This window comes from Haliotis rufescens, unplaced genomic scaffold (assembly GCF_023055435.1).
Source record: "Haliotis rufescens isolate VD_foot unplaced genomic scaffold, xgHalRufe1.0.p SCAF_14, whole genome shotgun sequence".
Taxonomy (NCBI): Eukaryota; Metazoa; Mollusca; class Gastropoda; order Lepetellida; family Haliotidae; genus Haliotis; species Haliotis rufescens.
In genome coordinates this window covers 4,755,244-4,772,130 of record NW_025963824.1, presented here as the reverse complement: position 1 = coordinate 4,772,130, position 16,887 = coordinate 4,755,244, and the positions used below count along the sequence as shown (strand labels likewise).

At 45.7% G+C, this 16,887-nt stretch overlaps 1 protein-coding gene across 1 annotated transcript in view; it reads right to left on the bottom strand.

Moving 5' to 3' along the window:
• Nucleotides 1-5,008: 5,008 nt before the first annotated feature.
• The window catches only part of LOC124111859, a 53,577-nt gene continuing 41,698 nt past the window's right edge, over nt 5,009-16,887 (bottom strand). Inside the window, exon 5 of the mRNA XM_048395686.1 lies at nt 5,009-5,084. Coding sequence (XP_048251643.1) covers nt 5,035-5,084 — 50 coding nt within the window. The 3' untranslated portion in view covers nt 5,009-5,034. The remainder of the gene's footprint in view (nt 5,085-16,887) is intronic.

The window sequence follows — 16,887 nt, the reverse complement described above, 5'->3', positions numbered from 1 at the left end:
TGAAGAAATTGTCTCAACACAGTGTACCAGGGAGGATCGGACCAGGTATTTAGCCTCACAAGGCTACCCACCCCCAATGGGGCAAACTAGGCGAAGAGACTTAATTACGCTATAACAATAATCTAGGTTATACATTGTAGCCACACAGTCTATTTCAATTGTCTAAACAACAGGCAGTGGGGCAACCGGGTTAGAAAAGATCCCCGGAAACCTATGTAAGTAAGAAGAGGCGTCATAATGGATCAGATGATTAACTTTCGATGCACATTTCAGACATCCCAACACATTAGCATCAGCTGGTTGGGAATAGCCATTGGAAATTATGTGACTTATCTGATATGAGTACCATGAAATGAAATTCAACTTACTGTCCGAAATTGCATATCGACGTGCATCATCTGAGACTCGGCCCACTGACACTGGACTCCCGTCTGTCACACTGAGGTGGCGGTACATCCTACAGTGGGAGGTGGTACGCTTGTACTCCAGGGCGAGACATCCGGGAAGAACACTGCATTCTACATTGCATTTCAAGAGAGATACAGCACTAACTTCGTATAAAGCCATTAGTTTATCATCAAAAGGTTTGTCAATTTTCTTAAACCTTCTTCCAAGTACTGTTGCTTCTTGTGGTGAGGCCCCCAGTAGTATCAACACAGGCACAGCCACTGAGAACATGGTGCACCTCATATGTTTCTTTGGAGGCAGTAACAGATAGACTGACTGTCACCTTTGTTCAATATATATGACGAACGAAACCTACAGTACTGCTCAAAACTAATCTTTCCACGATTATGAGGTGATTCTGGTAACAGTAACTTCACATACACACATGCACACACACACACACAAACAACGTAAAGAGACATACACAACATCATAGAGACACACACATTGATAGATACACACACACACACATGTACATACATACACACAGAAATATAAACATACCTACCGGAATCATGTTTTTTTCTGAAGTGATTGACTGTATCCCAATTTCGTAGATCGGTGCTCATGATATCAATCACTTGTTGGGTCCAGACTCGAGTATTTTTACATGTAGTCCTTCAACTGGACTATTGCGGAATGCGGCATCAAACATCAAAACTGACGTTCATACATAAAAAAGACTATTTTACAGACAAAACGTTGAATGTTGAAGCCAAAGTACGAATGATACAAATATTGTCGAACTCAAAAGGGGGAAATTATTTTTGTGGTAACTGAATGACGACAAGGAACCTTTTCCGTGCATCTGTTTAGTGTCATACTCTATTAGATAGCATAGTTTATGGTAGGCATACAGTGACTGAGTTGGGACGATTACGTTGGAAACTATATTCTCTTCAAATAACAGTATATCAACTTATAGGATGACACATCTCATTCACTATATGAAAGAGATATCGAAAATATATATTGCATTTATTTGTTGCAGACAGATGAGTATGAATTATTGATTGGTATATTATCTTGCATCTTTCTCTGGCGTTAAAGAAAACAGCTACACGATATACGCCAGTAGTTTATTTTCGCTTAATAGTACTCATACATAACACCTTTGGTAGTCATTTATTTCGCTCGATGGTTTAATCGGTGGTAAACTGGCACACCCCACTCAGCGTTCCCACAGTCTCGCAACTATTATTCAAGTTTTGATATCCCTTCAGTTTGTTGCCACTGAGACTTTTCACCTATTAGTTGCTCAGTAGTTTTGTCATATTGGATAGTGTTTACAAAATCTCTTTATACGTTCACCAGTAATGAGACGCCAATAATATCACGTATATTTCAAAACTAACTGCGGCACTCGTGAAGAGCAACCTCCTCGTGGTGAGTGCTGGGTAGCGCTAATAGCTCTTCCCCCGTGTGGAACCGGGTAGAATATTTCCACAGCACCCCATTGCTGGTCGTAAGAGGCGACCAAAGTGGGCCTGCCCTTTATCCCAGTTCGTGAACGTCGGGACGGAACCGTCGGTCCATCTGAAGACGTTGGACGTGGTCGTGTCCCGCAGTCCAATCCAGGGCGCCACTGAAACACCAGCAGGCGGGGCTGACGGGAGTGTGAAACTGAGGGGTGTGTATGACTGACAAGAGGGTGTGACTTCCAGGAGAGTGAGACAGACGGATGTGTATGACTGACGGGAGGGTGTGACTTCCAGGAGACAGAGGCAGAGGGGTGTGTGTGACTTACGAGAGTGTATGATTGACGATAGGGTGTGACTTCCAAGAGAATGAGACAGAGGGGTGTGTATGACTGACGATAGGGTGTGACTTCCAGGAGAGTGAGACAGAGGGGTGTGTATGACTGACGATAGGGTGTGACTGACGGGAGAATGAGACATAGGGGTGTGTATGACTGACGATAGGGTGTGACTGACGGGAGAGTGAGACAGAGGGTTGTGTATGCCTGACGGAAGTGTGTGACCGACGGGAGGGCGTGACTGGAGGCGTGACTGGCGATAGGGTATAAGTGAAGTGTAGTTGTGATTAACGGCAGGGTGTATCTGACTGACGCGACTGACGGCAGAATGTGTTTTGAACTGTTGGTGTGACTGACGGGAGGGCATAACAGAGGAGAGTTATGACTGATTGGTTGGTGTGACTGACCCATTTTAGTTTGTTTGTTGTTTAATGCTGCACTCAGAAATATTCCAGCTATATGACGGCGGTTTGTAAGAAATCGAGTCTGGGCCAGGCACTCCAGTGATTGGCATCATGAGCGCCGAACTACGCAATTGGGAAACGATGACATGCATCAGCCAAGTCAGCGAGAATGACCACCCGATCCCGTTAGTCGCAAGCATGGGTTGCTGAAGACCTATTCTACCCCGTATCTTAACGGGTCTTCCACATAATGAAATAATGAAAATGAGTGAATGCCTGTTACGACGGGTGAGTGTTTTGTTTGTTTGTTGACCGAAAACCCATGGGCCGAACTATGAGTGACAAGACGCCTTTTACGGCAAGAATGGGTTGGTGAAGATGTTCACAGGTCTGACTGACACAGGATGTCTGTGCCTGAAGGGACAGTGTGATTAACGGGAGGATGTGACTGATCTGGTTGGTGTGACTGCCTGGATTTTGTGACTGATTGGTAAATGAGACTGAAGGCTTCCCGTGACTGAAGGGACAGTGGATAAACGGGATGGTGTGACTGAAGGATGTGTGTGACTGACGGGAGGATGTGACTAATTTGGTTGGTTTGACTGCTTAGTTGGTGTGACTGAAGGGTGTCTCTGACTGAAGGGACAGTGTGATTAACTTGACGGTGTGACTGACGGGAGGATGTGACTGATTGGTTGGTGTGGCTGAATATATATCAAATTACATGTGGAAAACAGATACGGTTATAAGAAATAAAACCAACAACACCCTTTTCCATATGGGTGGGTGGTTGGGAGGGTGGGTGCCGGATGACTGTAGAGACATGAAGTTCAAAAAGATCATGTGTCGCTGCACCCTTGGGGGACATTATGTCCGATCAGATCATGTGTCACTGCACCCTGGGGAGACATGACGTATGATCAGATCATGTGTCGCTGCAACTTGGGGAGCCATAAAGTCTCAACAGAACATGTGTCGCTGCACCCCATAGAGACAGAAAGTCCGATCAGGTCATGTGTCACTGCACCCTGGGAGACAAAGTCCGATCAGAACATGTGTCGCTGCACCCTTGGGTGACACGACGTCCGATCATATCATGTGTCGCTGCACCCTTGGGAGACATAAAGTCCGATCCGATCATGTGTCGCTGCAACCTGTAGATACATAAAGAAAGATCAGATCATGTGTCGCTGCACCCTGGGGATACATAAAGTCCGATTAGAATACGTGTCGCTGCACCCTGGGGACACATGAAGTCCGATCGGATCATGTGTCGCTGCACCCTGGGGAGACATGACGTATGATCAGATCATGTGTCGCTACAACTTGGGGAGCCATAAAGTCTCAACAGAACATGTGTCGCTGCACCCCATAGAGACAGAAAGTCCTTTCAGGTCATGTGTCACTGCACCCTGGGGAGACATGACGTATGATCAGATCATGTGTCGCTGCAACTTGGGGAGCCATAAAGTCCCAACAGAACATGTGTCGCTGCACCCTATAGAGACAGAAAGTCCGATCAGGTCATGTGTCACTGCACCCTGGGGAGACATAAAGTCCGATCAGAACATGTGTCGCTGCACCCTTGGGTGACACGACGTCCGATCATATCATGTGTCGCTGCACCCTTGGGAGACATAAAGTCCGATCCGATCATGTGTCGCTGCAACCTGTAGATACATAAAGAAAGATCAGATCATGTGTCGCTGCACCCTGGGGATACATAAAGTCCGATTAGAATACGTGTCGCTGCACCCTGGGGACACATGAAGTCCGATCAGATCATGTGTCGCTGCACCCTGGGGAGACATAGAGTCTGATCAGATCATGTGTCGCTGCACCCTGGGGAGACATTAAGTCTGATCAGAACATGTGTAGTGCACCCTTGGGAGACAAAAAGTCCGATCAGATCATGTGTTGCTGCAACCTGGGGAGACATAAAGTCTGATCAGAACATGCGTCGCTGCACCCAAGGGAGGCATAAAGTCCGATCAGAACATGTGTCGTTGCACCCTTAGGAGACAGAAAGTCCGATGAAATCATGTGTCACTTTACCCTGAGGCGTAATTGTATGTCCCAGCTGCATGAAGGTGTACCTTAAATGCGGAAGTGATTCATCGAGCTCGTATGTCTCTTCTGAGAGAACACTAAGTTTGCCAGCATACTAAAATAGTGAATATAACGTTCAGAGGACAGAGAAAGCCCGGCCGCCTATCGTGTTAATCTTGATTGAGGAGTAAGTTGGTCTGGTTCAGCTTAACCCCACCACACCTGCACTTCTACCTTTGTCTGTGAAGTCGTAGCTGCAGGAGGTTGTCACAAGATGTTGCTGATGAAGTATCCGTCGTTTGAAAATATAAAGCATTCAGTTTTCCTGTGATGCTGGATTTATTTAAGGTTCTTACAATACACTGAATACGTTTTTCTTTACTGTACAAGCTTCACCAGAACCGCCATGCCGTCAGCATACTCGAAATCTGAAGTACAAATTATATGCCCAGGCTTCAGGAGAGAAGGAAACATAAATGCAGCCTTTACTCCGATAAGAACTTATATTACTTAAACATTACGACCAGAAAATTGCAATATTTGATTACTTAAGAAGCCCGTGAAGATACGGGTTACAATGGGCCATAAGCAAAACATGTTTGTTGTAACAGGCGACGTATGCGATCGGGTGGTCAGGCTCGCTGATTTTGTTGAAGCATGTCACAGTATCCCTAATGCGTAAAGCGATGGTCATGATTTTAATCACTGGATTGTCTGGTCCAGACTCGAGTATTTTCAGACCGACAACATGTAACTCGAATATTGCTGAGTTCGGCGTTAAACAACAAACACACAAGCTTTAGAATATATTATTAATCTCACCGTCGATACATCCTGCCTTGGGTCGATACATCCTGCCTAGGGCCGATACACCCTGCCGTTGGCCAATACATCCTGCCGTTGGCCAATACATCCTGCCGTTGGCCGATACAACCTGCCGAGGGCCAATACATCCTGCCGATGGTCGATACAGTCTGCCAAGGGTCGATACATCCTGCCGATGGTCGTTACAGTCTGCCAACGGTCGATACACCCTACCGATGGTCGTTACAGTCTACCTAGGGCCGATACACCCTGCCGATGGTCGTTACAGTCTGCCAAGGGTCGATACACCCTACCTAGGGCCGATACATCCTGCCGATGGTCGTTACAGTCTGCCAAGGGTCGATACACCCTACCTAGGGCCGATACACCCTGCCGATGGTCGTTACAGTCTGCCAAGGGTCGATACACCCTACCTAGGGCCGATACATCCTGCCGATGGTCGTTACAGTCTGCCAAGGGTCGATACACCCTACCTAGGGCCGATACACCCTGCCGATGGTCGTTACAGTCTGCCAAGGGTCGATACACCCTACCTAGGGCCGATACACCCTGCCGATGGTCGTTACAGTCTGCCAAGGGTCGATACACCCTACCTAGGGCCGATACACCCTGCCGATGGTCGTTACAGTCTGCCAAGGGTCGATACACCCTACCTAGGGCCGATACATCCTGCCGATGGTCGTTACAGTCTGCCAAGGGTCGATACACCCTACCTAGGGCCGATACATCCTGCCGATGGTCGTTACAGTCTGCCAAGGGTCGATACACCCTACCTAGGGCCGATACACCCTGCCGATGGTCGTTACAGTCTGCCAAGGGTCGATACACCCTACCTAGGGCCGATACACCCTGCCGATGGTCGTTACAGTCTGCCAAGGGTCGATACACCCTACCTAGGGCCGATACATCCTGCCGATGGTCGTTACAGTCTGCCAAGGGTCGATACACCCTACCTAGGGCCGATACATCCTGCCGATGGTCGTTACAGTCTGCCAAGGGTCGATACACCCTACCTAGGGCCGATACACCCTGCCGATGGTCGTTACAGTCTGCCAAGGGTCGATACACCCTACCTAGGGCCGATACACCCTGCCGATGGTCGTTACAGTCTGCCAAGGGTCGATACACCCTACCTAGGGCCGATACATCCTGCCGATGGTCGATACAGTCTGCCAAGGGTCGATACACCCTACCTAGGGCCGATACACCCTGCCGATGGTCGTTACAGTCTGCCAAGTGTCGATACACCCTACCTAGGGCCGATACACCCTGCCGATGGTCGTTACAGTCTGCCAAGGGTCGATACACCCTACCTAGGGCCGATACATCCTGCCGATGGTCGTTACAGTCTGCCAAGGGCCGATACATCCTGCTGATGGTCGATACACCCTACCTAGGGCCGATACATCCTGCCGATGGTCGTTACAGTCTGCCAAGGGTCGATACACCCTACCTAGGGCCGATACATCGTGCCGATGGTCGTTACAGTCTGCCAAGGGTCGATACACCCTACCTAGGGCCGATACATCCTGCCGATGGTCGTTACAGTCTGCCAAGGGTCGATACACCCTACCTAGGGCCGATACACACTGCCGATGGTCGTTACAGTCTGCCAAGGGTCGATACACCCTACCTAGGGCCGATACATCCTGCTGATGGTCGTTACAGTCTGCCAAGGGTCGATACACCCTACCTAGGGCCGATACATCCTGCCGATGGTCGTTACAGTCTGCCAAGGGTCGATACACCCTACCTAGGGCCGATACACACTGCCGATGGTCGTTACAGTCTGCCAAGGGTCGATACACCCTACCTAGGGCCGATACATCCTGCTGATGGTCGTTACAGTCTGCCAAGGGTCGATACACCCTACCTAGGGCCGATACATCCTGCCGATGGTCGTTACAGTCTGCCTAGGACCAATAATTCGGGACCGCCTCTGGCTGTCGTAGATTTCGCGGAATAGATGATCTTCGGAAACCTAGTTACCTTATCAAAGTAGCATGGCCTGTAGCCCTCATTGTTGTCAATGATGTCCATCCAAAAGTAGTCGCCAGCGCAGTGGTTATAGACAGAACTCATGAAGAAACGCCTGTTGACGGTTTGGTCGCTGTTTCATAAATACAAGAGCTTGTCAACACGGATTTTGAAAAGAAGAAATCAAAGCCCTCTACGAGTCCATGAACCTACATCCACCCATCCTTCCTAAGACTCGTGAAGATATTCCGGGGTAGAATAGGTCTTCAGCAACCCATGCTTGTCGTAAAAGTCGACTCACGGGATCGGGTGGTCAGGCTCACTGACTTGGTTGATGCATGTCATCGATCCCAGTTGGGATCGATGCTCATGATACCAATCACTGGATTTTCTGGTCCAGACTCGATTATTTACAGACCGCCGTCATATAGCTGGAATATTGCTGAGTGCAGCGTTAAACAACAAACCAAACCAAACCAAACCAAACCAGACTAAACTAAACCAAACCAAACCAAACCCATCTATCCTAAGCTTCAACCAGCATATCAGCATCTGAAGTGGCCTTACCCTGCAATACTGAAGATGTTTGCGGTGGCTGTCTTAAGATCCGACCACGTGGAGTTGATGACTCGGGATTGGGAGAACCAGCTGGTCTTGTTGGACCATGCACCGTTGAAAAGAATGAAGGCTTTTTCCTGGCTGTCTTTGAGCAGCAACACCTTTACCTATGATTAGTGAGATTAGTGAGGTTACATTCTTGGTTGTATATAACATACGATGGCAATACACAATTACAAAATCCCTAATCCTGTTAACTGATCAGCTAAGCTAACCTCATGGAATGTAAATCTGGTGTTCCCCTCAGCCTCATTGAGCAGGGCGCGGCGCCCTGTCCTTGTTTGTTTGTTATAGTTTTGCCCCCGGCTGCTTTTGTTTCGAGTCCTGTCTTTTTCAGTTTTTAAGTAGTCTTAATTTTTAATTTTATCTGTGTTGTTTCCCGATTTTAACTAGCACGGCGTTCTTGCCCTACCCGTTCTATTTAAGAACGTAGTGGGTGGGTTAGTTTAAGGGGGAGTTGAACGGCTGACGTAGTACCTATCTTTGTAGTCCCTGTGAAGAAGCTTATGCCCACGCGGGCGTAGTGGCTGGCATGCCACGGTTCTTGCATGCTCGGCTAGGCGGAAGCCATGATTGGGAGAGCCGAGATGTAAGGAGTGTGTTCATTGGTTGTGTCCGTTTTCCTGGTAACATGGTCCGCGTGTTGGCTTTACAAGTCCACCCGGGGTAGGAAATCGTCAGTCGTCATGCACTCACCAGTGTTAAGATACAGTCGGCTCCCGCGTCCTGAATCAGGATCATTTATTATCTATTTTAGGGCGTTCGTTTAGATATTAGATTAAGAGGTATGCGTGGGGGAAAAGTAGAGTAGCATTGAATAAGTTTAACAGAACAAGTTTAAGAAGTTGAATTGGTTTACGTAGGTAGGGAAGAGGGAAAATTACGTAGGTTATAGATAAGAGAGGATTTTGCCCCTGTTTTTTTCTGTTAAATAAACTTTAAATCCACTTTCATTCTTTGTGTTTTATCTATAATTATAATTGGTAGCCCGGTCAGGAGCCTCCTAGAACATGAAGACATGAGAATACTGCACATGGAGAAGAGAACACAACGCAAAGCACCGCAGTAAAACATCAGACCTTTTGTCAAATATTTGTATAGTTCTACTGTCACTGGGGGCCTTTCACAGGCTTTAGAGGGCACCTATTACAATATGATGAGATAACGTTCATCTATAAACTTACCCGCAGATTCAACCTCTTAAATACCTAGGCAACAGCTACTGAAGGACACACTTACCACAACAGCGATGCCTTATTTTCCAAAGCAGTCAATCACATGTAACCTCTCAACCTCATCACATGTTGATTCGAGCCGTGACGATCCGGGGTAGAATAGGTCTTCAGCAACCCATGCTTGCCGTAAAAGGCGACTATGCTTGTCGTGAGAGGCGACTAACGGGATCGGGTGGTCAGGCTCGCTGACTTGGTTGATGCATGTCATCGATCCAAGTTGGTGGATCGATGCTCATGAGGTCAGTCACTGGATTGTCTGGTCCAGACTCCATTATTTACAGACCGCCGTCATATAGTTGGAATATTGCTGAGTGCGGCGTTGAAGAACAAACAAACAAACAAACATGTGGATTCGAACCAATGAAATTCGGTTTTATCTCGATAATATCCGTCAAAAGGTATGTGCTGACGCTTGGAAAACCAGACTTGGGGGTTGATGTTATGCCATGCAACAGTTAGGCGGTTAGTGGTTTTAAGCAAATAGGTAACAAACACGGAACCATAAATTGATACGAGTTTTAGCATGTAGTGAAGCCTGATGGTGTTATCAATATTTGTGGTTGCATTTTGGAAGCCCCGAGTAAAAACGCAACACAAAAAACGAATCGCCAAAACGCACTATTTCAATGAATATGTGGGTATCATCGAAACTGCACGAACTGTCACGAACTGAAGTAGATATAAAACTGTGGCCGATTCTTGGACATACCACTCCTTGGTCAACAATGCCAAGCCTAACTCAAATTCAGAGACACCAAGCTATCGGACGAGTCTGTCCAAGATGTTGCCCGTCATTTCAAAGATAACATAACTACAATTTACCGTCTCCTGCATCGATACAATGCTACACAGACCACAGATGACCTTCCTCGGAGCGGTCGTCTTACGGTCACCACACCTCGACAAGATCGGCAGATTACCCCTCAACACCAGCGATATCCGTTCCTACCTGCAAGTGAAAGTGCTCGACAGACCATAGCAACACATTGGCCGGGACACTGTGATCCGACGTCTCCGTTCCAACAACCTCAGATGTCGCCAACCAGCACGTCTTCCTGTTCTCCAATCGCGGAAACGACAAGCACGACTTCAGTGGGCACAGGGTCATCGCAATTGACGTCATCGTGAGTGGAGGCGTGTCATCTTCTCTGATGAAAGTCGCTTTTGTGTCTCCCATGCAGACGGAAGAGTCAGAAATTGGCGGCGTCGAGGTGATCGTTTCGCTGACAGAAACGTTGTGGAAAGGGATCCATGGGCTGGACCTTGCGTCATGATATGGGCAGGGATTGGACTTAATGCGAGACTTGGATCCATGTGCTTTCTGAATGTTGGTCAAGGTCGGGGACACGGCGTCACTGCTCAGCGGTATATGGACCAAGTAATCAGACCCAACGTTGTTCCAACATCAACAACACATTTTCCAGCAGGACAACGCTCGTACCCACGTTGCCAGAGTTACCATGGCCTTTCTGCAACAACACAACATCCTTGTTCTACCGTAACCAGGCCTCAGACCTGATCTGGATCCCCATCGAACACTTGTGGGATGAGGTTCAAAGGCGTCTGCACAATGTGCGCCCAGTCCCTACAACTGCCGATGAACTACGCACAGCTGCTCTGGATGTGTGCAGGAGGATCCCTAGGGCCTTCACAAATCGTCTGATCCACTTAATATACAGGAGATGTGTGGCAGTGATCAATGCTAATGGTGGTCACACCAGGTATGGACTGACATTTTGGGTATTGACCCGAAACTGTGTAAACCCTTAACATTTGAAAAAAACAATTATGTCATCTGCTTTTTAATCCATTAAACTGTCTCCAGTCAATTTTTTGTCACTCTTGCCTTACTAGTATTTATTGTCTTTACTGTTTAAAAAATAAATAGCATGTATACTGCATACTCGACTTGCGTTTCACACTGGTAGATACATCCCAGTGTGTTATTCGCCAGCTTAATACTGAAATGTTCTCACACTGGTAGATACATCCCAGTGTGTTATTCACCAGCTTAATAATGAAATGTTCTCACACTGGTAGAGGGGGCACGGGTGGCCCAGTCGTCTATGCTGTGCAGATTTGCGTCCCTTGGGCACGCAAGAAACCTATGATCGTGGGTTCGAATCCCGTGTCGCCCCGATAATCTTTCTAGGTTTGTCAGCACCATACTCGTGGGTTTCACCGAAGTGGTAAACGTCCGAGACCTGCATCAGTTCAGGCTTTCCTCCCACATTAAGCTGACACGCCGTGATATAACTGGAATAGTGTTAAAAGCGGCGTTAAAATCTAACTCACTCACTCACTCACTCACATTGGTAGATACATCCCAGTGTGTTACTCACCAGCTTAATACTAAAATAGTCTGACATCGGTTCACACGATCCACTGTGGTACTCACCAGCTTGATATTGGCTTGCTCCAACATACATACACTCCAATTATGTGTTATTCGCCAGCTTAATACTGACATGTTCTCATATAGATACATGCACCGTAAAGTGTTGTTCGCCAGCTTAATACTGACATGTTCTCATATAGATACATGCACCCTAGAGTGTTGTTCGCCAGCTTAATACTGACATGTTTTCATATAGATACATGCACCCTAGAGTGTTGTTCGCCAGCTTAATACTGACATGTTCTCACATAGATACATGCACCCTAGAGTGTTGTACGCCAGCTTAATACTGACATGTTCTTACATAGGTACATGCACCCTAGAGTGTTGTTCGACAGATCATATAGGTACTTCACCCCACGGTTACTCACCAGCTTGATATTGGCTTGTTCACATAGATACATACACTCCAATTTTGTGTTATTCGCCAGCTTAATACTGACATGTTCTCATATAGATACATGCACCCTAGAGTGTTGTTCGACAGCTCATATAGGTACTACACCCCACGGTTACTCATCAGCTTGATATTGGCTTGTTCACATAGATACATACACTCCAATTTTGTGTTATTCGCCAGCTTAATACTGACATGTTCTCATATAGGTACATGCACCCTAGAGTGTTGTTCGACAGATCATATAGGTACTACACCCCACGGTTACTCACCAGCTTGATATTGGCTTGTTCACATAGATACATACACTCCAATTTTGTGTTATTCGCCAGCTTAATACTGACATGTTCTCATGTAGATACATGCACCCTAGAGTGTTGTTCGACAGATCATATAGGTACTACACCCCACGGTTACTCACCAGCTTGATATTGGCTTGTTCCCACATAGATACATACACTCCAATTTTGAGTTATTCGCCAGCTTAATACTGACATGTTCTCATATAGGTACATGCACCCTAGAGTGTTGTTCGACAGATCATATAGGTACTACACCCCACGGTTACTCACCAGCTTGATATTGGCTTGTTCACATAGATACATACACTCGAACTTTGTGTTATTCGCCAGCTTAATACTGACAGGTTCTCACATAGGTACTATACCCCACGGTTACTCATCAGCTTGATATTGGCTTGTTCACATAGATACATACACTCCAATTATGTGTTATTCGCCAGCTTAATACTGACATGTTCTCATATAGGTACATGCACCCTAGAGTGTTGTTCGACAGCTCATATAGGTACTACACCCCACGGTTACTCACCAGCTTGATATTGGCTTGTTCCCACATCGATACGATCCTGCTCTTGAAGTGGGTGTGGCATCTGGGTGATGTACGAAGGGATGTACACTGGGAGCTTGATCATCCACGGAATGATGGGGCTGTCGTGGTACACGGCGTCGTTCATCCAGGTCTGGTAGGCAGAGATCCGGTTGTCAGCCTGGACACGGAACGCCAAGATCTAATCATCTATCCAGACCAGATCTGGAATGATTGCGTCGTACAATTACAGATACAAGACGGAAGCGTGTTGATGTGATCAGGAAACTTTCTCTGTAAAATTGGAATCGTCAAAGTATACTCAACAACAAGTTCCTGTGGCACCAATATTTAAGTGTATTTTTCAAACAAATAAAGTTTGGTTTTCAATATTGTAGTACATGTATGGAATCAAGTCACAAAAACGCTACTAAAAGCATGCATTCCATGCAAAAGTCGACTTTTATGCAAGCCCCATGCATTTCCCTACCCAAGATCGGTATAAAAACATGTGCGTTAACGGGATTCAAGACAACTGGATACGAACAACACATCTACGAAATCGATTCCAGCCAGCAACAGTGACTGCAAGAAGCAGCATCCCTGGCCTTCAACGAATATCTTCACAAAACGTACGTCAGATGTGCAGAAGACCCACCAGACGTCCCAGGAAACCGCCGTCAAGCACGTCTACAGTGGTGCAGACAGCGAGTACGCTGGACGGCCATGCAGTGGGGACAAGTTCAAAGGACCCGTTTGATAGTGGTAGAAGGAAATCTCAATGGTCAGCGCTACCGCGACGAGATCATCGGCCCTGTTGTTCTACCATTTATGCGTCGTCATGGCCCAGGCATTACATTTCAACACGACAACGCCCAGCCTCATATTGCTCGACTTGTCCAGGATTCTCCTCAACAAAACAACGTGAATGTCATCCCTGGCCGGCTTGCTCCCCTGATCTCGCACCAATCGAGCACAGGTGGGATGAGATGGATCGGCGCCTTCTTCCGGGGGGGAGCGAGAGGGGGGAGAGGGGAGCGAAATGATGTTGGTTTGGGACGTTCACCAATTCGATGAAACCCATGAGCATGGTGCTGACAAACATAGAAACATAATCTGGCTGAACGAGGATTCGAACCAACAATCCTATGTTTCTGACCTGCTAAGTGGACACAACTATGCAAAGCGAATAGCGGCGCTTTAGATGACTGGGCCCCCCGTGTCCCTGAAGTGCAAGTGGAAAGGTCGGGTAGTGCACGGTAGGGGTACTTTGAGTGAACTGCTGGGCATTAGCCGTGAGGAATACCTTTTGGTGCCAGAAAAGCAAATCTCAGCCATACACAGGGGCATGTTCGCTGCATTTACCTTATAAGACCTCTTACCCAAAAAGTGAATAATGACCTAAAAGAACATGGACTGACTGCAATGAAGAGAACACAATGAGCCCTATAACTTTTATTTTGACATTTTGCCTTTGCTTCTTTCTTAAAGTACATCAATACTAATGATCGAAAAAATTAGGATTGACTGCAGTGAGTGAGTGAGTGAGTGAGTTTGGTTTTACGCCGCTTTTAGCAATATTCCAGCAATATCACGGCGGGGGACACCCGAAATGGGCTTCACACATTGTACCCATGTCGGGATTCGAACCCGGGTCTTCTGCGTGACGAGCGAACGCTTTAACCACTAGGCTACCCGACCGCCCCTTGACTGCAGTGAAAAGAACACAACGAGGCGTATAATTTATATTTTTAACTTTTGTTTCCTTTACTTCTTTCTTAAAGTACATCAATACTAATTTCATAGTTTACGTATAAAAGGTATGAAAATGATATGAGTATATAGGTAAAACACAACATATTTCAGGGATAAAATTTTATTCATTTATTGTAAATAGTATAATAGTATTTGTCATGAATACGCATTTTCCGACATGATATCCAAACGATAACGTCATAGTTTCCCTAATTTATTAGCAAAAACACGTCACTCATACTTGAATAAATTCGTAAATCGACGATTCGCTGGATATTTTCCGTTCATTTTTACCATGGTAATCGGGAACAATTTTACCATGTAATCGGAACGTTTCTAGCATGGTAATCGGGAACATTTTTACCATGGTAATAGGGAACATTTTTATTATGGTAATCGGGAACATTTCTACCATGTAAACGGGAACACTTTTACCATGGTAATTAGGAACATTTTTTGCCATGGTAATTGGGAAACGAACAAGCTTTAATATGCTGTTTTGGGTTTTTACATTAATGGAGTCTTACAGCCTGACGAAACGCACTAAGGACCCGATACGCAATGTGATCAAAATCACTGCTGTTGACATTTTACGTTTGCAGGGCTTTAAGTTGGTCAGTTAGGGAGATGATTGAACTTTTAGAGTCTGAAATTTTGAAATTGTGTGTTTTAGCGTTGTTACGTTACTGAGTTTTCAGACGATGATATGTAGTTCTCACAACGTCACTCTCAAATGAATCAGGTGTTGGCGATTAGTGACAAATTTCGCCGAATTAAAAAAACATATTCTGAGATTAAAAAGTGTGGCAGTAATAAATATATTATGAATGACATGGTCTTACGTACCATCTACGAGGGACAATCGTTTTGCACAACCTCAAACCCCTTGGTGGGTACAGTCACTGACAATCTTAGTTATCAAATTTTTCTAACAATATTAATAAGTAATGTATTTCATACAGGACTTAGTAATCAAAGTTTATGACACAATTCAATTTCTGAAAAAAAAAATAATAATTACGTCAATGCTAATATTTGTAAAACGATCCTTGAGACATGATGATTTGAAATATTGATGGTAAAATCAATAGTCAAACATTCTAAGGACACATATTTCATGCATTATCATGGGTAGACATGACGTCGCAGTATGTGATGGAGTAACTCAAAATGTAAAACAGTATTAATGTTCCTGAATTTCGCAGTGTACACAGTTAGTCGTCGTTCATCGGGTTTTCTGTCCAAACTATATTGCTACACTTACTTATAATACACTTCAATCCAAATTTCCAAACGCTTATAAAGTAAAATCAATGTTGAAACCGGTCCGGTTTGTAAAATAGATTCTTTCAAATCAGAAATGTTTCTTGCGCTGGTGCTGTCATGAACAAAATCACTGTCATCGTATCCCAATTGCGTGGATCCATGCTCATGATTTCAATGACTGGATTGTCTGGTACGGACTCGATTATTAACAGACCGCCGCCATATGGCTGGAATAGTGCTGAGTGCGGCGTTAAACAACAAACAAACAAACACAACCGTCGAGCGTAGATTCGATACTGCTGGAGGACCATTCTGATATTTACCAGCAGAAACATTGATCCAGTTAGAGTAAACATAAAGTCACGATTTTCCAACGAAACATATTCCATACGTTTAATGTATGATTGTCGAAAGACATTGAAATGAACATCTCTACAATCAACGAAAACACGACAGATCACCTAGCTATTCATTATTTCAAACGTGTATCTAGGCACAGAGTATCTGTCTTACCTTTATGGCAGGTGCAAGACGTCCCCTGGATCTATGCACAGAGTATCTGTCTTACCTTTATGGCAGGTGCAAGACGTCCCCTGTATCTATGCACAGAGTATCTGTCTTACCTTTATGGCAGGTGCAAGACGTTCCCTGTATCTATGCACAGAGTATCTGTCTTACCTTTATGGCAGGTGCAAGACGTCCCCTGTATCTATGCACAGAGTATCTGTCTTACCTTTATGGTAGGTGCAAGACGTCCCCTGTATCTATGCACAGAGTATCTGTCTTACCTTTATGGTAGGTGCAAGACGTCCCCTGTATCTAGGCACAGAGTATCTGTCTTACCTTTATGGCAGGTGCGAGACGTCTCCTGTATCTATGTACAGAGTATCTGTCTTACCTTTATGGCAGGTGCAAGACGTCCCCTGTATCTA